Source organism: Rhinoderma darwinii, chromosome 3, assembly GCF_050947455.1.
Source record: "Rhinoderma darwinii isolate aRhiDar2 chromosome 3, aRhiDar2.hap1, whole genome shotgun sequence".
Classification (NCBI taxonomy): Eukaryota; Metazoa; Chordata; class Amphibia; order Anura; family Rhinodermatidae; genus Rhinoderma; species Rhinoderma darwinii.
In genome coordinates, this window is record NC_134689.1 from 351,266,213 (window position 1) to 351,291,628 (window position 25,416).

General features: G+C 42.7%; 1 protein-coding gene across 3 annotated transcripts in view; it reads right to left on the reverse strand.

Annotated features, from left to right (window-relative positions):
• Positions 1-25,416, reverse strand: part of GMCL1 (germ cell-less 1, spermatogenesis associated) — a 133,409-nt gene that overhangs the window by 20,425 nt on the left and 87,568 nt on the right. For 2 of the 3 annotated variants that reach the window (XM_075858516.1, XM_075858515.1), the window contains exons 11-13: positions 22,484-22,553; positions 16,385-16,460; positions 8,607-8,752 (exon numbers count right to left, since the gene is read on the reverse strand). In XM_075858516.1, the coding sequence (XP_075714631.1) occupies positions 8,607-8,752; positions 16,385-16,460; positions 22,484-22,553 (292 nt within the window). Of the gene's footprint in view, positions 1-7,902; positions 7,993-8,606; positions 8,753-16,384; positions 16,461-22,483; positions 22,554-25,416 lie in introns of all 3 variants that reach the window. The other variant, XM_075858517.1, reaches the window with a different exon arrangement.

Sequence of the window (25,416 nt, forward strand, 5' to 3'; positions counted from 1 at the left end):
TGCACTTTTTTTTACACTTTTTTATACTTTTTTTACACTTTTTCTCAAGTCCCACTAGGGGACTTGAAGTTCCAACGGTCAGATTTTTTTTTTTCTAATACATTGCACTACCTATGTAGTGCAATGTATTAGATCTGTCAGTCATTCACTGACAGCAAGCCGATTAGGCTTCGCCTCCCGGCGGGGCCTAAATCGGCTTCCGTAATGGCAGAGCAGGAGACCATTGTGTCTCCTGTTGCCATAACAGCAGTCGCCAGTCCCGATTGCCTGTCAGGGCTGGCGATCTGCTAGTAACCGCTACGATGCAGCAATCGCTTTCGATTGCTGCATCGAAGGGGTTAATGGCAGGGATCGGAGCTAGCTCCGGTTCCTGCCGTTACAGGTGGATGTCAGCTGTACAGTACAGCTGACTTCCACCGCTGATGACGCCGGATCAGCTCCTGACCCGGCGCCATCTTGCCTGCAGCTACGGAAGCCGATCAGGCTCCGCCGCCGGGCGGATCTTGACCGGCTTCGGTGCTAGGCAGACCGGGAGGCCAGTATTAGGCCTCCGGTTGCCATTGCAGCCACCGGAACCCCGGCAATTTCATTACTGGGGTTCCGATGAGCTGCAAACACCTTAAGTGCAGCGATCGCGTTTGAGCGCTGCACTTAAGGGGTTAATGGCGGGGATCGAAGCTAATTTCGGTCCCCGCCGTTACAGCCGGATGTCAGCTGTAAGATACAGCTGAGATCCGGTGATGATGGCACCGGCTCAGCTTCTGAGCCGGTCCCAAACATTTGGCGTACATGTACGGCAAGATGCGGGAAGTCAGTACTTTCCATGACGTACATGTACGGCAAATGTCGGGAAGGGGTTAACAGGTTCCCGACCACTGGCTGTGATTTTACAACCAGTGGTCAGGGTCTCTGAAGTCTGCCATATAGACTAATTACGGCGGCACTTCAGAGAGTGTGTGATCGCATACACATAGCCCTGTGTCCTGGCTGTCGCCAACAGTCCTGGGCACAGTATCAGGGACCAGTCTGTTGGTCCCTGATCATGTGATCGCTGTGAGAAACAATGAAATAGATCACAATTTTTTTGAATTTGACATTTCTGGCAACGAATCTCCTGCCTCCTTTCTTCTCCTCACATTGTTTCAGTGTGAGAAGAGGAGACTTCGAGAGAATCGCTGCCAGAAGAATTGCTCCAATCCAAAAAAATACTGTGTTACACCATAATACATTCTTTGTATAAATCGATTTCTATCTATCTATCTATACAATATATTCAGCTATCTACCTTTACTAGATCAGAATAGGCAGGTAGGAAAAAAAATTAGAGAAATCGCTCAATATTTACACACACTAAAAATAGAGCTTTTATTAGCCCGACATAGCTTTTAATTTTTCACGTATATGGGACCGCTGCCTATTTTGTATATTTTTGTCTATTGGGGATGATAGTCAAGTCCCTGGGACCTGCACCCACCTGATACTGCCAGTGCTGCTAGACCACATCCCTGACACAGTTAAAACTGCAGAACATGGAAGCGCAGGGCCTAGTAGCACAGTACAGCCTGGCCAGTTCAGTCTCTCCTATGGGCACCTGATCCATCTTGTGGGCCTACAATTCACTGATTTACTGCCACTCCTGGCATAACTGGACAATGCAAATGTTGCCAAATGGATTACTTAAAATTTAGGAGGTTGTTCGTAATAAATAAATGGATCGTCCACCAAACCAATTTATATGCCACTCTGTATATAAGGCAGAAACCTTTATCCACCCATGCCAGAGATTGGACGCCCACCAATTTGGCAAAGTTTCAAAACATTTTGGGGGCTCACCCTAAATATGGGAATTGTAAAATAAGCCCTCCATGAGATCATACTGGTCAACAAAACCCACTCAAGTGTATTCTGCAGTAATGCCCAGGTCTCGTTATGAAACGATAATGAGGTTCCTCCACTTCAATGACAACTCGCAGGCCCACCCAAGTACCGATGCAAACCGTGATCAGTTCAAATTAAGATCACGAACAATTGCTTAAACAACTTCTTTCTGCATATTTACACCCCAGAGCAGAACGTAAGTGTGGATAAATCCCTTCCCAACTTTCATGGAAGGCTTAGCTTTCGCCAATATCTACCCTCCAAAAGGGCAAGATATGGCATTAAGCGTTATAAATTGTGTGAAAGCGGGTCAGGATATACTACCGCCTTTAGAATTTATGAAGGGCGGTACCGCTCAATAATGGTTCCTGGATGCCCCACTGATCTTTCCACCAGCAGCAAAATTGTGTGAGATTATGCAGCCTCTGCTTCACAAGGGGTACCACCTGTACTGTGACAACTTTTATTCCCATGTGCCCGTTTAGGCATTTGCATGCTGCGGGGACCGAGGCGTGTGGAACATGCGCAAAAACCTAATTAGTTGTCCTAAGAAGTTAGTGGGGAAGCGCATGGTAATGGGGGACTCCAGTGCTTATGCATCTGAGAAATTGCTGGCCGTCAAGTACAGGGCTCGCAAAGATGTATATGTGCAAAGCACAATTCATACCGAGGCACTGAGGGAAAAGGGGGTATCATTGCAAATCTCACTCTGCACCATCTGCTGCGCATTATCTTTTACACAATAACTGTGGGGTCAAAATGCTCACTACACCTCTAGATGAATGCCTTAAAATGGGGTCACTTCTCCAGAGTTTCAACTGTACTGGTACCTCAGGGGTTCTGCATTCATGACTTCGCACCAGAAAAGCTCAGGTAGGCCAAATGGTGGTCCTTCCCTTCTGAGCCCTCCCATGGGCCCAAACGGCAATTTATCACCACAAATTGGGTATTGCCCCGCTCAGGCGCAATTGGGCATTTTATTCCCTGTGAAAATAAGAAATTTTTTTCAAAAATTACATTTTATTGGAAAAAATGTATTTTTTTTTAGTTTCACAGCCCAATTCAAATACGTGCTGTGAAAAAAAACAAAAACTGTGGAGTCAAAATGGTCACAACCATCATAAATTAATTCCTTGAGGGGTGTAGCTTCCAAAATGGGGTCACTTTTGGGGGATTTCTGTTTTGGCACAAAACCTCTTCAAACCTGGCATGCTGCCTAAAATATATTCTAATAAAAAAAAAAAAAGAGCTCCTAGGTACTTCTTAGGCCTGAGTTTTAGTCCACGAGCAAACTAGAGCCCCATGTGGTAAATTTCTAAAAGCTGCAGAATGTGGATAATACATATTTAGTAGTGCTTCCCTGTGAAACGCCTAAAGGATTAAGAAACTATCTAAATGCTGTTTTGAATACTTTGAGGGGTGCAGTTTTTTTAAATGGAGTGTTTTATGGGGGTTTCTAATACATAGGCCCCCTCAAAGCCACTTCAGAACTGAACAGGTACCTTAAAAAAAGGACTTAAAAAGTTCTTAAAAATATGAGAAATTGTGGTCTATTTTTTAAGCCTTGTAACGTCCAAGGAAAACAAAAGAATGTTCAAAAAATGATGCCAATCTAAAGTAGACATATGGGAAATTTTAATTGGTAACTATTTTTGTAATATACTTTATTAATGAATTTGGGCTCTGTTTTGTGTTATATGTGTTGGCCACTGACACATTTTATTTCTTGTATTTCTCCCGTTGCTACCAGAAATCTGTACACCGTTTGAATGTATCAGTGCACGGATTCTGCTGCATGAGTACGGGTGGGTGGTGGCCCCATCCTGACGTCAGATGTGCACGCCCCCATCGTGACGTCAGGAAGGTCTCTCTGCCTCTATACACTACCTGCAGCAGCAGAGCGCATGGAAGAGACTGTGATGAGATCTGCTGCCGTACGGACTATAGTGTGTGTGAGAGGCGCTTCAGTAGCAGAAGCGCATGTCTGGTGCCCCCTCCCTGTCCACTGTGCTATAACCGGCAGGGAGGAGAATGACAGCTCTGTTACTGTCCGGTGTATGGTATGTGTGAGGCGCTTCAGTAGCAGAAGCACCTCTCACACACACTATAGTCCGGACAGTAGCAGAGCTGTCATTCCCCTCCCTGCGCTCTGCTACTGCCGGCTACAGTACTGTGGACATGGGGAAGACGGGACAGGGAGGGGGGCCAGACCTGCTCTTCTGCTACTGAAGCGCCTCTCACACATACCATAGAACGGACAGTAGATTCTCCCCCTTCCCACCAGCAAAGAGTCTCAGGACACTGTAATCGGAGCTGCTAATTAGCATTAGATAAGACTAGGACTGCTCTGTCCCCCACAAGCACCCTGCCATCCTGTCTTATCTTCCCTGCACTTGCCAGGGAAAGTGAAACAGAAAAACTCAGATTGCTTTCTTCTGGAGTGTGCAGAGATATTTACATCTCTATTTATAATGTGTTCTGCTGTGCATAGCTCAGTGCACACTCCCAGTATTGTAGTTATCACCTCAGAGTTCACTGCGAATAAAAGATACAGACAAATCGTAACACACACAGTAAGACACGCCCCTAGCAACTGGCCAGAATTAGCAAGTGTGAGAAAATAGATGGACGGTTTCACAAGAAAAAAATCTGCAAATAGGTACTTTGAAGTGAAAAAAATTGCTAGGAGTAATGTATTCACATAGAGGGACATAATAGCAGTTGACTTTTTTTTTGCGAAAGTTTAGCTACGCTTTAAATTCAGGAAAATGTAAATTTTTCTAAAGTTTGTTATTTATCACAAATAAACACTGAATGTATCGACCAAATTTTACCACTACCATAAAGACCAGTGTGTCACGAGAAAACCATCTCAGAATCGCTTGAATAAGTTTAAGCAATCCGAAGTTATTGCCATAAAGGGAAACATGTCAGATTTGAAAAATGGTCTCTGAGCCGTAAGGCCCAAACTAGGCTGTGTCTTTAACCTCTTCACGCGATGCGCCGCAACTGTACGTTCTGCAGAGGGTTTGCTTCTCACATCCTTACGTACAGTTGGAGCAGTTCCTGGCGCACACTGTACTAACGGACAGTGTCAGAGAACCGGGAGGTCAGCTGTCCCCGACAGTTGACACTCCAGTCTTGCCGGTCAGCAGACCATTGCCGCTAATCTCGGCAATTAACTCCATAAATGCGGCGACAGATTGTGATCGCCACATTTAAGGGGTTTGAAGCACATCGGCAGCCCCAACTAAGTGATTGTGGGGGCTGCCGATGCTTGTCATGGCAATCGGAGGCCAGACAATGGCCTCAGAGTTGCCATGTACGGAACACTCGGAGGTAGTGTAATGTACTCTAGCAGCGATCAAAACTGAAAGCCTAAATGACCCTAGTGGGACAAGTAAAAAAAAGTAGTAAAAATATTTTTAAAAAAAGTGTAAAAGTTATATAAACAAGTCTTTTTTCCTATAATAAGACCTTCATTATAGGAAAAAAATGAACACGTTAAAAAAAACCATATATTTGATATCACCGTGTTCGTAACGACCCAAACTGTAAAACTATAAAGTTATTTTTCCCGCACGATGAACACCCCCAAAAAAAATAGAAAAACTACACCAGAATCACTATTTTTTGGTCACCACCCCTCCCAAAATAGAGAATAAAAAGTAATCAAAAAGTCGCATGTACCCGAAAATAGTACCAATAAAAACTACAACCTGTCCTGCAAAAAACAAGCCCTTAAACCGCTTTTTTGGCTAAAAAAAAAAAAAAAAAAAAAAGTTATGGCTCTCAGAATATGGTGACAGAAAATACATTTGCAAACGCTGCAAAACGTAAAAAAAAACAATATACATATGCTATCGCCGTAATCGTATCGACCCGCAGAATAAAGTAAAACTCATTTATAGGACACGGTGAACGCCACAAAAAAAACTAAACAACATTGTCAGAATTGCTCGTTTTTGGTCACCCGTCTTGCAAAAATATGTAATAAAAAGTGATAAAAAAAAAATACAAATCTCATGTACCCCAAAACGGTACCAATAAAAACTAGATTGTCCAGCAACAAATAGGCCCTCACACAGCTCTGGTGGTGAAAAAATAAAGTTCTGGCTCTCAGAATAGGACGATGCAAAATGTGCAGTGTTCCAAAAGCGGATAAGATCAGGCGCCATTTATCAGTGCGACACCGGCCACACCTCTGCGATTATTTATTTACTGCAGTATTATACCCTCTTATTATGCCCTGGTGTACTCTGCCCAGCTTACACATGCCCCCCACAGTATAAACTGAAATACCAATAAAACCCCAAACTACTAACAAGCAAAATCTGCACTTCAAAACCAAAATGGCACTCCCTCCCTTCTGAGCCCTGCAGCGTGCCCAAACAGCAGTTTGTGCCCACATATGGCATCGCCATACCTGGGAAAACCTGCTTAATGTTTTATGAGGTATTTGTCTTCAGTGGCACAAACTGGGCACAACATATTATGCACTAAAATGGCATATCAGTGGAAAATTTCAATAGTCACACCATCCGCTGTGCATTATCCCCTTTGTGCACTATGACTTAATTGCATGTCATGGTGCGGGGTTTGATGTATGGCCCGCTCAATACGCTACGTGTGTCAGCTGTGTATTTTTAAAAAGAAAAAAAAAAAAAAGTTACAAAAAAAAACCTCTTCCCATTTTTCTTCTAAAGTAATGTCAAAAAATAAACAAAATTGGTATCGCTACATCCGTAAAAGACCGAACTATTACAATATACCATTATTTAACTCGTATGGTGAACACCGTAAAAAACTTAATTTAAACCGCCAAAACCGCAGTTTTTTTTCGTCACCTCCGCTCTCAAAAAAATAAAATGTAATACAACTTTTTGATCACTTTATGTACCAAAAAAATGGTACCAATAAAAACTACAGCTCCTCCCGCAAAAAATAAGACCTCCCACCGCTCAATTAACCGAATAAAAAGTTACATCTCTCAGAATGTGGTGAAACAAAACTATTTTTATATTAACAAATAGATTTTTCTTTGTAAAATTAGTATAATATAAGAAACAAAACTATATAAATGTATCACCGTAATTGTATTGAGCCGCAGAATAAAGTAAATTTAGTTTTTACCGCACGGTGAAAGCTGTAAAAACGAAAACCCCAAAAATGGAATCCGATTTTTTTTTATATCAGCCCGCAAATAATTTTTTGGTCAGTTTCCCAGTACATTTTAGGGTACTTTAAATGGTGTCAATAGAAACTACAACTCCTCCCGCAAGAAATAAGCCCTCACAACACACTACTGACTGAAAAAGAAAAAAAGTTATGGCTCTTGGAAGGCGGAGTAAAAAACGAAAAGAAAGCAAAAAATGGATCAGTCCTGAAAGGGTTAATTCATTTCTAATGAAAAAAAAATGTATGCCCACATGTGGGGTATTTCCATACTCGAGAAATTGCTTTTCAAAAATTGGTTGTTTTTTTCTCCTTTATTCCTTGTGAAAAATTCAACATTTTAGTGGAAAAAAAAATGGTGATAAGCATTTTCGCGGCCTAATTCTAATAAATTCTGCAAAAGACCCGTGGGGTCTAAATGCTCACTATACACCTACAAAAATTCCTTGAGGGGTGTAGTTTCCAAAATGGGGTCACTTCTGGGGTGTTTCCACTGTTTAGCCACCACACGACCACTACAAACCGGACAAGGTGCCTAAAATAGGTTCTAAAAAAAAGGAGGCCCAAAACCCACAGGGTGCTCCTTTGCCCCTGAGACCTGTGTTTTCAGTCCAGTAACACACTAGGGCCACATGTGGGATATTTCTAAAAACTGCAGAATCTGGGCAATAAAATATTGAGTTGCAATTTTCGGGTAAAATCTTCTGTGTTACAAAAAAAAAAAAAAAAAATGTATTAGAAATGAACAGCGACAAAAAAAAAAAAAGTGTACATTTCACCTCTACTTTGTTTTAATTCCTGTAAAACGCCTGAACGGTTAAAACACTTTGTGAATGGTGATTCAAATACCTTAAGGGGTGCAGTTTTCAAAATGGGGTGACTTATGGGGATTTTCTAAAATATAAGGCCCTCAAAGCCACTTCAGATCTGAACTGGTCCCTGAAAAAAAAATGGCATTTTGAAATTTTCTTGAAAATATGAGAAATTGCTGCTAAAATTCTAAGCCTTGTAACGTCCTAGAAAAATAAAAGGACGTACAAAAACGATGCCAACATAAAGTAGACATATGGGAAATGTTAACTAGTAACAATTTTGTGTGGTATTACTATCTGTTTTACAAGCAGATACGTGTAAATTTAGAAAAATGCTAATTTTTGCAAGTTTTGGTGGTTTTCAGAAATAAATACAGAAATTATCGACCAAATATTTTCACTAACAAAGTACAACATGTCACGAGAATACAATCTCAGAATCGTTTGGATAGGTAAAAGCATTCCGAATTTATTACCACATAAAGTAACATGTCAGATTTGAAAAAAATCGGCTGTGACCTGAAGGCCAAAACAGCCTGGGTCCTGAAGGGGTTAAGCTGTAAAACAGCCTGGTCCTTAACCAGTTAAAGTCCTGGTACTTACCCTCCCAATATGGAAAACATGGAATTTGAAATAGAGGGTGACTTTAGGCAAACCAACTAATCTGTAAATATTACAGCATAAACAAGGTTTTCTTTTCTGCTTATTACATCTACCAAAAGCAGAAGTAGAATATCTTACCTGAATGCAATGTTCCTTTTGGGCTGCAGACTGACAGAACCACTGCACGGCTGATTTAAGGTATTCCTTTTAAATATTATGTAGCGGTTCGTGTATGTAACCAGCAAATCAAAACCAAAGTTAAATCCAGTCCATCTCCAACAATACTGGAACAAAACAAAAAAAAAAAAAGATATAGTAAGGTAAAGGATCTGTACATCCCAAATAGTGAAACTAGTTTGGAGACCCCACTGGAAAATACTGAAGTAACAATCTCTAAGAATTTATCGTATACCTGAAGTGATATTTAACTTATTGTAACTATATAAGTTTAACCCTTGTAAATCAATGACCAGACACATTCTTCATTGGTAAACCTTAAAGGCTATGTACACCTTTAAAATATTTTTTTTAATCAATGTTTAATGTGTCTTTAACACCTTAATGACCGCCTATACGTGTTTTCACGGCAGCCATTAAGGGTACTTATGTCCGAGCGCCCCCGGGAGGCGCTTAAACTCAGTGTACTCCGCTACGGAGCTAGCGGAGGCCTCGGAGCACAGAACGAGGACCGTTTTGTCCAGTCCCCGGTCACGTGATCTCAGTTATTCGCAGAACAAGGGTGATCACTGTAAAAACAACGGCAGTTAGTACTCTCTCTTCGCTCACAGAATATATTCTGTGAGAGGAGAGAAATGGTAAAAATAAGGGCCAGCACCCCCTATTAGACCACAGATCACCTGCTCCCGATAATCAAAATGGCGCACGAATGCGCCGTTAGCACATTGCCAATGCTTCCTGTGGCAGCATATGGCAAATAGTAACAGCCAGGGACCAATCTGAGTGGTCCCTGCTGACATGGTCACTGTGATATGCCTATCAGTGATCTATGTCAGTAAATTTACCAAATACAGCCAAGACATGGGTTGTGTCTTCCTCTCCCATCACTGTATTTGATCGGTGAGAGGAGAGAGAGACACACTATAACCAAATCCTGAGCTGAATAAGTGAAAAAAAACAAAAGCGTCAAGTCCGTGCCCCCCTGATCACCCAGTTTGTGCCCCCTGATCCTCTGTGTAAACACAAGTGATCTGTACGTTTTCTGGCAGTGCCAAGTTATTTATTACCTGTTAGACAGTTTTACGTCATTTTTTTTTCTGCGCTGCTTTTAGGAATCTATTTACCTATAGGCAGGGTATCCTTGTTTTTAAAAAAAAAAAAAAAAAAAGTTAGTAGCCTAACGGTCAAAGTTCAACCTAAATAATGGCTCGGAGAATGTTTACTGCAAGCAAGCGTACACCTTGCTAAGCTCCAGCAGGTCAGGTAGTGACACTGACTCTGCTTCAGGAGGTAGAACTTTTTTCAGATAGTGACGACATGTTCTACTTCTACCTCTGGACCCAATAGCCCTATGGTGGTAGAGTCGGCCATCGCTGTCGAATCCCTAGTGGTGCAGGGCCTAGTGGTGCAGGGCCTCTGCAATTTCATTTTCACCCAAGATCCTGCTACTGTCTGCAACCCCAGGAATAAAAGTGGATGTTGCTAATTATACCCCTTTGCACTTCTTCCACATATGTCAGTGACCATGTCCTGGAGTTAATTGTCCAACAGACAAATATATATGCAAGACAATTCATTGTACAGAAACCCACATCCATGTACTCATCATGGACCCCAACTAGTGTCCCCGAGCTTAATTTTTTTTTTAGCCTTAACGCTAAATATGGGGTTGGTCAAAGAAACAAGTATCCGCTCCTACTGGGCATCAAGAGCTGTCCACGCTACCTGTATTTGCAGCAGTTTTGTCCCAACACCGATACGAATCCATAATGTGCTTCATGCAATATACAGCAATATACAGATAACTCCCAAGTCCCCCAAAGAAATGACCCAGGCTACGATCACCTTAAAAAATTTCCCTCCTACAAGAATGTTTCCTCAAATCCTACACCCCAGATCCAAATTTATCAGTGGTTGAATCCCTGATGAGCTCCAAAGGCAGTCTTTCATTCCGGCAGTTCACCCCCTCCAAACGTGCCAAATATAGCATTAAATTATATAAAGTGTGCGAGAGCACAACAGGGTACACCTGTGGTTTCTTAATTTATGACGGCAAAGACTGCCAAATTAATCCCCCGGGCTGCCCAGACACAATTGGCACATCCGTAAAAATTGTGTGGGACCGAATGGTGCCATTCCTGCACCAAGGGTACCACGTCTACACTGAACTTTTATAGCAGTGTCCCCCTTTTTATATCCCTCCATGTTACAAATACAGGGGCCTGCGGGACAGTCCGTAAAAACAGGGTGGGATTCCCACCGTCATTCGCACTGGCAACGAGTAGTTACTTGCAGTAAAGTTGATAAAATGATAAGGATGTCTATATGCTGTCCACTCTGCATCCAGACACCACGGTGGCAGTTAGAGAGACACGGGCCACCGTGGAAAAGCATAAGCCTGTCTGTGTGACAGACTACAATAAATTCATGGGGGGGTTGTAGATCTGTCAGACCAGGTGCTTCAACCGTATTTGGTTAAGCAGAAGACCGGGGCCTGGTACAAAAAGGTAGCAATCTACCCAATTCAGATTGCTACCTATAATGGGTTTGTACTGTATAAACACCGAGGAATGCTCACCTTCCTTCAGTTCCAGGAGGTGGTTATTCGGAGTCTCCTATTTGACTCCAATGCCCCTGAACAAACCTACGATTTTGAGGATGTGCGAAGACTTTCAGATGGCCACTTTCTTCACCCTGTCCCTTCCACCAAGACGCAAAGATATCCCCAAAAAAGGTGCCGGGTTTGCAGTAAGCATAGAAGGAGGAGGGATAGTCACTTCTACGTCCCGATGTGCCCATCTCAACCAGGACTCTGCAACTTCCCCTGGTGTTTAAACATACCACACCGTTTACAATTATTAATTTTATTTAGGGAATGCCTAAATGGGCGAGAGGGGTCTTTTTAGGAAGTAAATTTTAATTTATATTTTCATTTTAGTTTGTGGGCTTTCCAAGTGGGGAGGAATTCTTTTGGGAGAGATAGTAGAGTTAATTTTTTCAGAAAATATTTGACCCCTTTCATATTTTTGATCATTTTGTTTCTTTTGACTGTTTTTTGACTATGTCCTGCCGAACAAAGCTGTTCTTTTTATTAAACCCTTCTCGCCGCAACCCTTTTTCAGATTTTCGTTTTTTCCTCCCCACCTTCCAAAAGCCATAACGTCTTTATTTTTCAATCGATATAGTACTATGAGGGCTTGATTTTTACGGGACGAGTTGTAGTTTTTCATAGCACCATTTATTTTGCTACATAATGTACTAGGAAACTGGAAAATTGTTTGTGGGGTAGAAAATGAAAAAAAAAACAGCAATTCCTGCATGGTTTTTTGCGTGGCGTTTTTACGGAATTCACGGTGCAATTAAAACATGTTAACTTTATTCTCTGGGTCAATACGACTACAGCGATACCAAATATATATAGTTTTTTCTATATTTTACTACTTTTACAAGTAAAAACCTAAGTGTAAAAAAGAAAATTTATTTTGTGTCGCCAAATTCCGAGAGCCATAACTTTTTTATTTTCCCGTTGATTAAGTGGTATGAGGGCTTAAAGAGGCTCTGTCACCAGATTCTCAAACCCCTATCTCCTATTGCATGTGATCGACGCTGCAATGTAGATAACAGCAACGTTTTGTTTTTTTAAAAACGTTCATTTTTGGCCAAGTTATGAGCTATTTTATATATATGCAAATGAGCTTTGAAATGGACAACTGGGCGTTTTTATTTCGCTATGTCCAACTGGGCGTGTATTGTGTTTTTAACTGGGCGTGTTTATGCGTATGACGCTGACCAATCAGTGACCAGTCAGCATCATACACTCATCTCCATTCATTTACAAGCAGCACAGCGTTACTAGAACGATGTGCAGCCAGATACACAAGTGTCCTGATAATGAATACACATGAAATCCAGCCTGAATGTCATGTGTATTCAGAATCCTGACACTTCTGAATCTTTTCTCTGAAATACACGTGTAAGAGCACAACACCCAAAAACCCTGTGTAAAAATCAGTGTTACACATGTTCAAGCACTACACACCTCCCTAATAAAAATGTCCCAATCATCCCAAAAGGTGTATTCAGCAGAGAAGGCATACGCCACCCTGGCCTCTGACACGGATTGCGCCAGAGAGGGAGAAGAGGAATTCGCCTCATACATCTTGTCCTCATCATCCAGTGATGAGGAAGCCACGCAATGGCGACGCAGGAGATCAGCTGAGGCAACCCCCCCAGGTAAGTGATCCCGTGTGGAACCCGAATTATGAGTCTCAAATTCACAGGGAAGCTCAGGAATTCATTTGGAGACTGAAGGGTTCACAGAAATAGATTAAGATTTTCTTTAGTGAGGATTTAGTGAATTGAATAGTGGCCCAGACCAATTTATATGTCCAGCAATTCATTACCCAGAACCGCACGTCAACATATGCTAGACCCTTCAAGTGGACCCCTGTAGATGCAGCGGAGATGCTCAAATTTTGGGGCCTTGTGCTGCATATGGGGCTAGTAAAGAAGCCACAGATCAGGCAATACTGGAGTAAAGATGTTTTGTACAATACCCCAATTTACTGCATGACTATGCCCCGGACTCTTTGAAGCTATTCTTAAATTTTTGCATTCTAATAATAATGCACAGTGCCCGCCCCGTGTTGACCCCACATATGACCGCCTATTCAAAATCAAGCCAGTAATTAATCATTTCTGCAAATTTGAAGAAGCGTATACCCCACAAAAAAACATTGTAATAGAATAGTCCCTTGTACATTTTAAGGGTAGGCTAAAATTCCACCAATACCTACCCAGTAAGAGGGCAAGGTATGGGATAAAAATGTACAAACTGCGAGAGTAGCTCAGGGTACACCTACAGGTTTCAGGTTTATGAAGGGAAGGACTGCAGGATTGAACCCCCCAGAATGCCCCCCCCCCATCCTGGGAGTTAGTGGGAAAATAGTGTGGGATTTGGTGCACCCACTGCTGGACCAGGGTTATCAACTTTACGTGGATAACTTCTACACCAGCATCCCACTATTTAAATGCCTCTCCACCAGAAACACTGCAGCATGCGGCACCGTGGACAAAAACCAGAGAGGCCTCCCTAAAGCACTGCTTGGTCAACGTGTTAGAAGGGGTGAGAGCAGGGCACTATGCAGCGAGAACGTGTTGTTCGTCAAGTATAAAGGACAAGAGGGATCTCCTCTTGACCACAATCTATGGGAACGGCAGCGCCCCTGTCCCTGTACGAGGTACCACAACAGTGACCCACAGGCCAGATTGCATCATGGGCTATAACAAGTATATGGGAGGTGTTTATCTCTCAGATCAAGTGCTAAAGCCCTATAGTGCCATGAGAAAAACAAGTGTGTGGTACAAAAAGGTGGCCGTGCACATGGTACAGATGACCATGTATAATGCTTAGGTGCTATCCAAATGTGCAGGCCGGACAGGGTCATTCCTTAAATTTCAGGAGGAGATTATCAAGGTGCTTGTGTGTGAAGATCAGGCAGGAGAGGGCCCAAGCACATCTGCTGAAAGTGAGGGTGCCCGTATTGTACCAGGGCAACACTTTGCCGGCATCGTTCCCCAAACTGCAAAGGAGGAAAGATCCCAAGAAAGGTGCAGAGTGTGTAGCAAAAAGGGGCATAAGAAGGGACACCACTTATCAGTGCAACACCTGCCCTGAAAAAAACCCCATGCAGACGACCGTAAAAAAAACATCCGTTTTTGCGGACCACAATTGCGGTCCGCAAAAACGGACCCATTCACTTCCATTGAACGCGGACACCTACATTTTTATGGCCTAATTCCAATAATTTCTGCAAAAAACCTGTGGGGTCAAAATGCTCACTATACCCCTAGATAATTTCCTTGAGAGGAGTACCTTCCCAAATGGGGTCACTCTTGGGGGGTTACTACTGTTTTGGCACCACAAGACCTCTTCAAACCTGACATGGTGCCTAAAAAGTATTCTAATAAAAAGGAGGCCCCTAAATCCTCTAAGTGTTCCTTTGCTTCTGAGGCCTGTGTTTCAGTCCATTACCACTCTAGGGCCACATGTGAGAATTCTAAAAACTGCAGAACCTGGGCAATAAATATTGAGTAACGTTTCTCTGGTAAAACCTTCTGTGTTACAGAAAAAAGTGGATTAAAACGAATTTTCTGCAAAAAAAATAAAATAAATTAAATTTGTAAATTTCACCGCCACCTTGCTGTAATTCCTGTGAAGCACCTAAAGGGTTAAGAAACTTTCTAAAAGCTGCTAATACTTTGAGGGGTTGGGTTTTTTAAATGTGGTGATTTATGGGGGGGGGGGGTTCTAAAACATAAGGCTCTTAGTCACTTTAGAACTGAACTTGTCCCCCAAAAAAATAGCCTTTTGAAATTTTCTTGACATTTTTAGAAATTGCTGCTAAAGTTCTAAGCCTTGTAACGTCCTAGGAAAAGAAAACGTTCAAAAAAATATGCCAACAAAGTAGACATATGGGATATGTGAACTAGTAACTATTTGGTGTGGTATAACAATCTGTCTAACAAGCAGATATTTAAATTTAGAAAAATGCACATTTTTACAAATTTTCTCTAAATTTTGGGGTTTACAAATAAAAACAATGAAATCGACCAAATGTTACCACTAAAGTCCAATGTGTCATGAGAAAACAGTCTCAGAATCGCTTGGATAGGTGAAAGCATTCTGGAGTTATTACTACATAAAGTGACATGTCAGTTTTGAAAATAATGGCCTGGTCCATAAGGTCGAAAACAGGCTGTGTCCTTAAGGGGTTAATAATAAAAGACTTGATAAGGGAAAAAAGGGAGATTTTAACTTTAAAAAAATAAGAATTTTATTTTTATACAACTTTTTTTAAACTTATTTGTCCCACTAGGGGACTTGAATTCAGGAAGCCCTGATCGATATTCTAATACACTGGACTACATGCGTAGTGCAGTGTATTAGAGCTGTCAGTTACTCCCCGACAGCAAGCATAGTGGTTCCTGTCTTTGGCAGAACAGACTAGGCTTCCGTAGATAGCAGATCCGGAGGCCATCGTTAGGCTGCTGGTTGCCACAGCAACGATCGATGGTGTTGTAACCCGTTATGTGTGGCGATTGCTATTGACCGCCGCATTTAAGGGGTTAATCGGCAATGACCGCCGCAAACTGTCCCCTTGATATAAGCTGTGATAACTGCTGTACAAGACAGCAGTTATCACAGCTCAGAAAAATGTGTTGGGAGGGAATGGTGCCAGGTTTTACCCGCAACATACCATTACTGAGCTAAGAGCGAACGATGCGCATATATGTGTACGTGTGCAGTGTAGAGACAACATGATAGCCGCTAGGCTCCGCCCACTAGCTCAGAGGCAACTGAGAATAAGAAATAAATCCTGCAGAGGGGAAAACTGCTGGAAAAAAATTGCAGAATACAAGTCATGGAATGGCCAGAAATCATATTATTCCCGATGTACACACATATGACAGCAAAAAAAAAACAAAACACATTATGTACTATATACTGACATACCATTCAGCAGTAAATATGCCCAGGAGTGACATACACTACTATGAAAAACAGCATCTCATCCACTAAACTAAAAAGGACACCGAATGGTCATACTTGTAAATACAAATGTAGAAGTCGAACAGTCACAAAATGTTCCCAGATTAAATGTTAAAAATAGATAATGACAGCAATTTCATATAAATGTGAGGTAATTGAGCTATAAAGGACTACTTAACACTCTTACATCACCATCTTTTGCAAGTCTCCGGCCGCATCTCATACTACTGTTCTCCAGTTCTTCTTTATTGATTTCTTGAGGGCTACAACAGATAATGTGAATATTGGTGTGACACAAATGTCATGAAATAAAAAATAAAAGGAAACACGTAAAGCGAAGCAGAATGGTTGATTGATTTAGAAGCATAAAAAGTAGGCATAAGCCCAACACCTCCAATTTACAACGCTATGCAGACATGACACCTATAACATTTTTTGGCACTAATCAGCCTTTAGGATCTCCGGTTTAATCCACAGTTCAAGTAAATCAGATTATATCATTTTGCTATTCACTTAATTGAAAGGGAACCCAGCAGTTTCACACTAGTTAGTAGACAGGCAGCGATCCAAGAGAACGGTTTCTGAGAGTGTAATTATTAAGATTTACCTTGTGAAAGGTTATAAACATGTCGGTGCTATCACTGACTACAAACTGCTAATTGTCGTGCTGCACCTGTACTTGACACTTGAAACCACGGCAAGTAGAGACGCAGCAAAACAATTAGCGATTATCCGCAGGTGTTGACCATGGCTCGTAGCTCCTGCCACAGCATGGTGTTCTAATACACTCCGCAACATTGAAATTGCAACAAGGAAACGTTTTGGAATTGTGGAAATCACAGGATCGACAGACATGTTAATGATATGCAAATGATAAAAAGACAAACAAAATATTCCAAACATCTTTATTTATACAGTATAGAGTATAAGCGCCACGTACAGAAATACAAGAACTTACACGGCTTGGCATGCCATCAGTGAGATTATTAATGGTTGTCTGCGGAATGTTATGCCATGCTGAATGCACTTGGGCACACAAATCAAGATTGGCTGCTGGCAGCTCCCTTTAAAATTGTGACCAACGACATACCAGATGTGCTCGATGGGAGACAAGTCCAGAGATACTGCAGGCCATGGTAGCATGTTTAGGCCACGCAGCCTGCTCACAGTAGCAAGAGCAACATGCAGACATGCGTTTTCTTGTTGAAAAACAGCTTCTGGGACACTTTGTGGAACCAGTGGTACTGGGCCATTTCTCCAACCAAATCAATAAAACGCCTAGCTGTTAGTAGTGTACCTGAACTAGACTAGAGGGGTCTGGCTACTGTACATTATGTCACCCCACACCATAATCCCGGGAGTAGGACCGGTGTGACGTTAAATTGTAAAGACCTCTTCATGGCGTTGCCCACAAGTTCTCCAGACCATTCTCTGGCTATCATTGTGTCCGAGACAAAAGCAGGACTCATCACTGAAGAGACTAGACCTCCGTTCCAGCCTTCATTGCTGTCTTGCTGTGCACCATGATAGCCTTTGAGAGCGGTGGCATGTGGTCAATGGAATACCTGTAACTGGACGTCTGGCTCGTTGTCCAATGTCGTGATTGTTTGTGTCGACACTGGTTGTCGCCCTAGGCTTAGGACGAGACGTCCACTTTTAATTGCAGTACAGGATGGATCACTACGCGGCATTCCTCCAAATCAGACGATCAGTGTGTGTGCAGAGGTTCGCCTCCATGCAACTCTTGCTGTCACTCGCGTTCGTTGTTCTCCCAACCTCCGGGACATGCAACTTTCAACAGTGCTGGCATCTCAACCTAGGCGTGTAGCGATATGCCAGAGTGATAAACCAAGGTCTCTTAGGTTCAAGGATTCAGTCCTTCTCAGTTTGCAACAAGTGGTGAAAACTGGCACATTGACGTACAGAAGGCATCGCACAATCATCCCACAGCACTTCATCCGATTTTTGAGGTTTCATGAGGCTAAAAATCATTGCTTTCATCTGGCTTTTATGCCCCTCCCACATGCCAGAGATTAGAACTAGGTGCTTGAAATTGATAAATTTGCAGATCTTAGCGACACCTGCTACTTCATCAATTTGCATAACCTTACAGTTTGCCTTCCTTGGTGTTGCAATGTCAATGTTTAAGAGTGTACTAGTTTTTCATAGTTCGGAAAAAAGCAGCAAAACCCCCGCACAACTCCCTCCACAATCCCTGAAGCAGTCAAATGTTGTGTCAAAACATTAATCGCTGGAACAGGAAAAACAAAGACCAGCAGGTGACCTGGGTAGCAGCAGCACAGGAGCATCAGGGGACAAATAAGAGAAGTATTACTTCTTTTGTTATTTTTACATCATTGTACGTGTTTTTTTTTTTTCGTTTCATTGGGTTGCACCCTGAAGATCTGTTTCACTTTTTGTTGGTGAATGACTAAGCAGACGGATTTAGCCAATGGGGTGGGACTTTGCTGTCTGAAATAGGACACACAACACTGGGGGGGGGGGCTCCTGCTGTGGCTAGTTGTCCTACAGCCAGACACAGGATAGTGGTGGTGGGGAGGAGCAGAAGGAGGCACCTGATGCAGCCAGTTGTCTTACAGAGACACACAGGATTTGGGGGGGGGGGGGGGCCTGCTGCAGCTACCGTGTTTCCCCGAAAGTAAGACAGTGTCTTACTTTCTTTTTATCCCCAAAAGCCCCACTATGTCTTACTTTCGGGGTATGTCTTATATTGGAAAAAAATTGACGAATTTTTTGCACTTTACTTTATTATTTATTATTACTATGGTCTGTCCCTCAAAGGTCAAAAAAAGACCTTTGGGGAACTTTATATATATTTTTTTCTTTCTTTTACACCATCTTTTCCCCTGTAACTGGAGCTGCACAGCAGCCCCAGTTACAGGGGAAATCAGCCCTCTCATAGTGACGATTGTCACTAATAGGGCTGTGCTGGGTCTAGTTAGACCCAGCAGCAGTCTGTCACTAACGGGACCCGGCGATCATGTGACCTGTCACATGATCACCGGGAGGAATAGAGACAGCGCCGCTGCTGCTGTCTCTATTCCTATACACAGCGTTCATTGAACGCTGTGTAAAAACACATCGGAGAAGACAGAAGCAGCTAAAGCTGCTCCTATCCTCTCCTCAGGGTCCCCGGCAGTCACTGACAGCCGGAGACCCGACATTCAGCTGCCCGATCGCGCGGGCAGCAAGTTAAAACCCGAGCCGTAAAAAGTCTATGGCTCGGGTTTTAAGGAGGAGGCGGCATTGACAAGTGCTGGGGACGGCGCGGTGACGTATGGAGAGGGGGGCGGCGCGGAAGTGGGCAGGAGGCGGCAATACCCCCGTGTTTCCCCGAAAGTAAGACATATGTCTTACTTTCGGGGTACGGCTTATATTAGCCGACCCCCCTGAAACCCCCGATACGTCTTACAATCGGGGGTGTCTTACTATCGGGGAAACACGGTAGTTGTTTTACAGCCGGACAAGATGAGGAGAAAATGGCTGTTTTATTTTTGGGACACATACAGGAATTCTTTAAAAACAAAAAAGAAAGCCGCATTACCACTAAAAAATGGGTGCAAATCATCCCAGGACCCCAGACTGTCACTCCATTGTAAAAAAAATCCAAGGATGAGACAGTACTCCAATAAAAAAAAATATGCAACTTTTCAGCCCTACTCCATGGGGCCTCGCTCAAATTTTATTCTCCACCCACAGCTGAAACATGCACTTGTCTGATGTTGGGACCCTGTATTTGTTAGTTATCTGGAAGTACCCTAGATAGACACAGAGGCGGTGTCATGTGCACAGCAGAAACGAATGATTTAAGAAGAAAATTAATCTAGAGTCTAAGTCAGCCCATAAAGGGATAAAATCCCCTAATCCAAGGTGACATTTAGAGTCATCAATGTCTGGGTAAGCCTCTAAAAGGTTAGTCTATGCAAATCTGTAGGCAACATAAAACCGATCTTCGAAGTCTCAGCAAGGTGTATTCTTCCTTTAATCATCTGACTTCATTTTCAGGATTTCCACATGGCTATAATCTATAAAGTAGATTTGAATTTCTTGTACCATCTATCATTTCTACAGCTTTACAATAAAAGGCCCAGTAGCCTAGCAATGAGAAAATTGTTGAACTAAGGCGACACTTTTTCTAGACAGTGGATTCTCCCGCCGGACAGCGATGAACATTTCCACCTTGCTGGAACTGAGGAGCCTTTGTGATGCCGACAAAACGCAGCAGAGCAGATAGAAAGGGTGCGATAGTGCTGGCAGCCAGGCACAAGTATCATCATTACCACGCTGCAATTCAACGATGCCAAGGTATTTCAGGCCTCTGAATCATTTAAAAGAGACAAGGCTTTGCCTAAAGGCTGCAAGGTTTTTATTACTAAAAGATCAAAAGAGTTCATTTGGCAAAGCATAACTAATCTGATGTGAGGTTACCCTTTGTATCTCAGCTGACAAATCCCAGCCTCTACAAAAAGGATTATGGTGTCTCTTAGAACAAAGGCCGGTGACTACCGTTATCAAGCAGAAATGGCGCAGTGTGGCAGAATATAATCTCATCTTTGATATTTTTATATTTGGGATGAGAGGATTTGCAATATGAGACTTTAGCTTCATTCACGCGGCTACACAGTTCATGTCAGAGCAGTCTGTTCTTTGACCAATGTATTCCGTTTTTTGGAAGAGGAAGCCTTTGCATTGCACTGAATCCAATCTCACCTTTGGCACAAATCATATGGCTTTTAGACAGGTCATTTAGGCCTCATGTACACTGCAGAGCCACAGGTTCCGCAGGCTAGAATACCTATGCAAATACAGCATAAGATGGGGCATGCCACACTTTCTGGCTCTATATGAAATCATTGGTACAGTAAAACCCATGCACCGAATACGGCTCTATACATGAAGCCTTAATATAGCCATGTTCAAGAAGCCTTATAAAGTTGTGTGAATGAAGGGTAAATGCCTATTTACACAGACCAATAATTGTCAAAACGAGCATTGTTTTGAATGTTCGCTACGGTTTATTGGCCAATGTAAACAGGACAGCGATCAGCTTTTAAAACAAGCAAACGTATGTTTGTCTGCTGATCAGATCGTTGTCAGCAGCACACCTCCCTGTGTAAACAGGAGATGTGCTGCAAACTGTGAACCAAAATTTTGTCCGTGACAATACAGTAAGGCTTCGGCCTGCCTAGAGGGGCCTGTTAACGAGAGAGCCAATCAACTTGTTCGATCGTTGATCAGAGCTCTTTATGGGAAAAAATCTGGACGTTTAAACCAACCTTTAAAGAGGCTCTGTCACCAGATTTTGCAACCCCTATCTGCTATTTCAGCAGATAGGCGCTGCAATGTAGATTACAGTAACGTTTTTATTTTTAAAAAACGAGCATTTTTGGCCAAGTTATGACCATTTTTGTAGTTATGCAAATGAGGCTTGCAAAAGTCCAAGTGGGCGTGTATTATGTGCGTACATCGGGGCGTTTTTAATACTTTCACTAGCTGGGCGTTCTGATGAGAAGTATCATCCACTTCTCTTCAGAACGCCCAGCTTCTGGAAGTGCAGACACAGCCGTGTTCTCGAGAGATCACGCTGTGACGTCACTCACAGGTCCTGCATCCTGTCAGACGAGCGAGGACACCGGCACCAGAGGCTTCAGTTGATTCTGCAGCAGCATCGGCATTAGCAGGTAAGTCGATGTAACTACTTACCTGCAAACGCTGATGCTGCTGCAGAATCAACTGTAGCCTCTGGTGCCGGTGTCCTCGCTCGTCTGACACGATGCAGGACCTGTGAGTGACGTCACAGGTCTGCACTGCCAGAAGCTGGGCATTCTGAAGAGAAGTGGATGATACTTCTCTTCAGAGCGCCCAGCTAGTGAAAGTATTAAAAACGCCCCGATGTACGCACATAATACACACCCACTTGGACTTTTACTTTTAAACACACCCACTTGGACTTTTGCAAGCCTCATTTGCATAACTACAAAAAAGGTCATAACTTGGCCAAAAATGCTCGTTTTTTAAAAATAAAAACGTTACTGTAATCTACATTGCAGCGCCTATCTGCTGCAATAGCAGATAGGGGTTGCAAAATCTGGTGACAGAGCCTCTTTAATAAAGGTTTCATTAAGGCTAATGAAGAAGTCTCCAACTATCATAGCAGCTGGAGATAAGTCATGGAGTCAGGTTGTTTCATCCTCCTGGAAGTCCATGTACAGCAATAGTTTAGGACCTGTGAATGCTATAATCCTTTATGCAAGAACAAACTCACCCAGTGTCATTATCCTGCTCAGCACGGAGCATAGTGAACCACTGCTGCTTGTACACTGAAGACAACCACTCTGAAATGAGAAACCAAAAATTTACTTTACAGGTTACCACCACTGCTGGAACATTACATTTGACCAGATCTTTTCGCGCTGTGATAACAGATTTATGATTATCAGTGGCGTAGCTATAGGGGTTGCAGCTGTCGCACTTGCGACCGGGCCCCTAAGCTAGGGGGGCCCGCAGGCCCCCTCGCCACACTAACGCTGACTGTGCTGTACTAAGGAGGAGGAGTCCGGATAATCACACTTCCGCACTGTATCAGGCTGCAGTGGTGAACGAGCATGCGCTGCTGTGCTCTTACTTCCCCGTCATTATGAAATTCACTTGGCTTTTATTTTTCCAAAGTACAATACAAAAGTATACAACATCCCAATGATAGTCTCACAGTGTTGTATACAGAACACAGAAAAAGCTTGCACCTTTAGATATCAGAAACGTGCCTCGGACGTTGACATACTGACATATTAACAGACAAACATAAAAACAGACATACAAAGAGTGGTGGTGATAAATACAAGCAATTATGCATACGAGATGTAAAAAAGGAACAGGATGACACAGGATACGAAAACCATGTATAAGTTAGCAGATACATTTCAGAGTGACAGAGTTCTTGCGGAGCAGAAGTTGAACATGGGGTAACTCCGTCCAAGGGGCCCAGAGAGACAAACACTTCTGCCTATAACCTTTAGATGTAGCAAAGTGCAATTTGTAATAGAAGTGAAGATAAACCCTGTTTAGCACCTCCGAGATGCAGAGCCTCAGCTGTTTTCCATCTCTTGGCTATATGGAATCTGGAAGCGATAAGAATATGGCTTATTGGCCACCTATATTCTAAAGGGATCTCATCCATCTGCATATCCAATAAAGCCAATGCAGGGGAAGGTAAAAGTTCTGCTCCCATTAATTCTGATATGTAGCGGAAGATACGCTTCCAGAATTGGTAAACTGATTTACATGTCCACCATAGAAGAAATAATGTGCCCCTTGCTCCACATTCCCTCCAACATAAAGGAGAAGCCCCGGCTTGCATATATTGTAATCGCACAGGTGTGAGGTACCAACGAAACTGAATTTTCCAAACGGCTTCTATATGATTGACACATTTGGATATCCTATGTGAGTGATGTAAAGCAGCCCTCCAGTCCTCCTCCGAGAACTCCCGACCCATATCAGTCTCCCACTGAGACATGTATTTCAATTTGAGAAATGAGCTGTGGGTGTTTAAGGACAAGTAAGCTGAGGCCAAACCTTTCAGCGATGTAATATCCGAACCCAAGAATTTTTGAAACTCTGAAGACTGTCCAGAGGCCTGGAGAGCTGCTGAACCCCTCTGAAGAAAGTGCCTAATTTGTAGAAACCTAAAACAAGCGAGTATTCGGGATATGGAATTTAGCCTGTAAGGGTATGTGCACACACACCAATTACGTCCGAAATTGACGGACGTATTTCGGCCGCAAGTACCGGACCGAACACAGCGCAGGGAGCCGGGCTCCTAGCATCATACTTATGTACGATGCTAGGAGTCCCTGCCTCGCTGCAGGACAACTGTCCCGTACTGAAAACATGATTACAGTACGGGACAGTTGTCCTGCAGCGAGGCAGGGACTCCTAGCATCGTACATAACTATGAAGCTAGGAGCCCGGCTCCCTGCACTGTGTTCGGTCCGGTACCTGCGGCCGAAATACGCCCGTCAATTACGGACGTAATTGGTGTGTGTGCACATACCCTAAGTCTGCAAATGAGCTTCTTCCCCGTCATTATGATGAATTTGCTCAGGGCACTGGTCTCTGTGCCTGGGTTATTCTCCCCCTTCCCTCCTGCATAGACTTTCATGAGACATTGTAGTTTGACAGCTGAACAACATTAGATAAGACTAGGACTGCTCCGTCTGCAAGCACCCTGCCGCCCTGTCTTATCTGCACTTGCCAAGGAAAGAGAAAGAAAAGAAAAACGGATTTCTTTATTTTGAACAGTGCAGAGATATTTTGATCTCTATTTAAAATGCGTGCTGCTTTGTATATCTTAGTGCATGTTAAGTATACTGTACCACTTCATGGTTCACTGCCCATAAAAGATACAAATATATGGTATGGGTGGTAATAAGGAATAGTTTAAAGCCTATGTAAATATTTGGAGGGCAATTTTTTTTTTAATAAAACGCTCAGACATTGTGATTAGTGCAACTTTAAGTAGTTTTTATTAAAAATTATTTTTACTTTCTGAAACAGAGCTGCTCTGTATAATATACACACACACACACACACACACACACACACACACACACACACACACACACACACACACACACAGTGAAGGAAATAAGTATTTGATCCCTTGCTGATTTGGTAAGTTTGCCCACTGTCAAAGACATGAACAGTCTAGAATTTTTAGGCTAGATTAATTTTACCAGTGAGAGATAGATTATATAAAAAAAAAAACTGAAAATCACATTGTCAAAATTATATATATTTATTTGCATTGTGCACAGAGAAATAAGTATTTGATCCCTTTGGCAAACCAGAATTAATACTTGGTGGCAAAACCCTTGTTGGCAAGCACAGCAGTCAGATGTTTTTTGTAGTTGATCATGAGGTTTGCGCACATGTTAGATGGAATTTTGGCCCACTCCGCCTTGCAGATCATCTGTAAATCATTAAGATTTCGAGGCTGTCGCTTAGCAACTCGGATCTTCAGCTCCCTCCATAAGTTTTCGATGGGATTAAGGTCTGGAGACTGGCTAGGCCACTCCATGACCTTAATGTGCTTCTTTTTGAGCCACTCCTTTGTTGCCTTGGCTGTATGTTTCGGGTCATTGTCGTGCTGGAAGACCCAGCCACGAGCCATTTTTAATGTCCTGGTGGAGGGAAGGA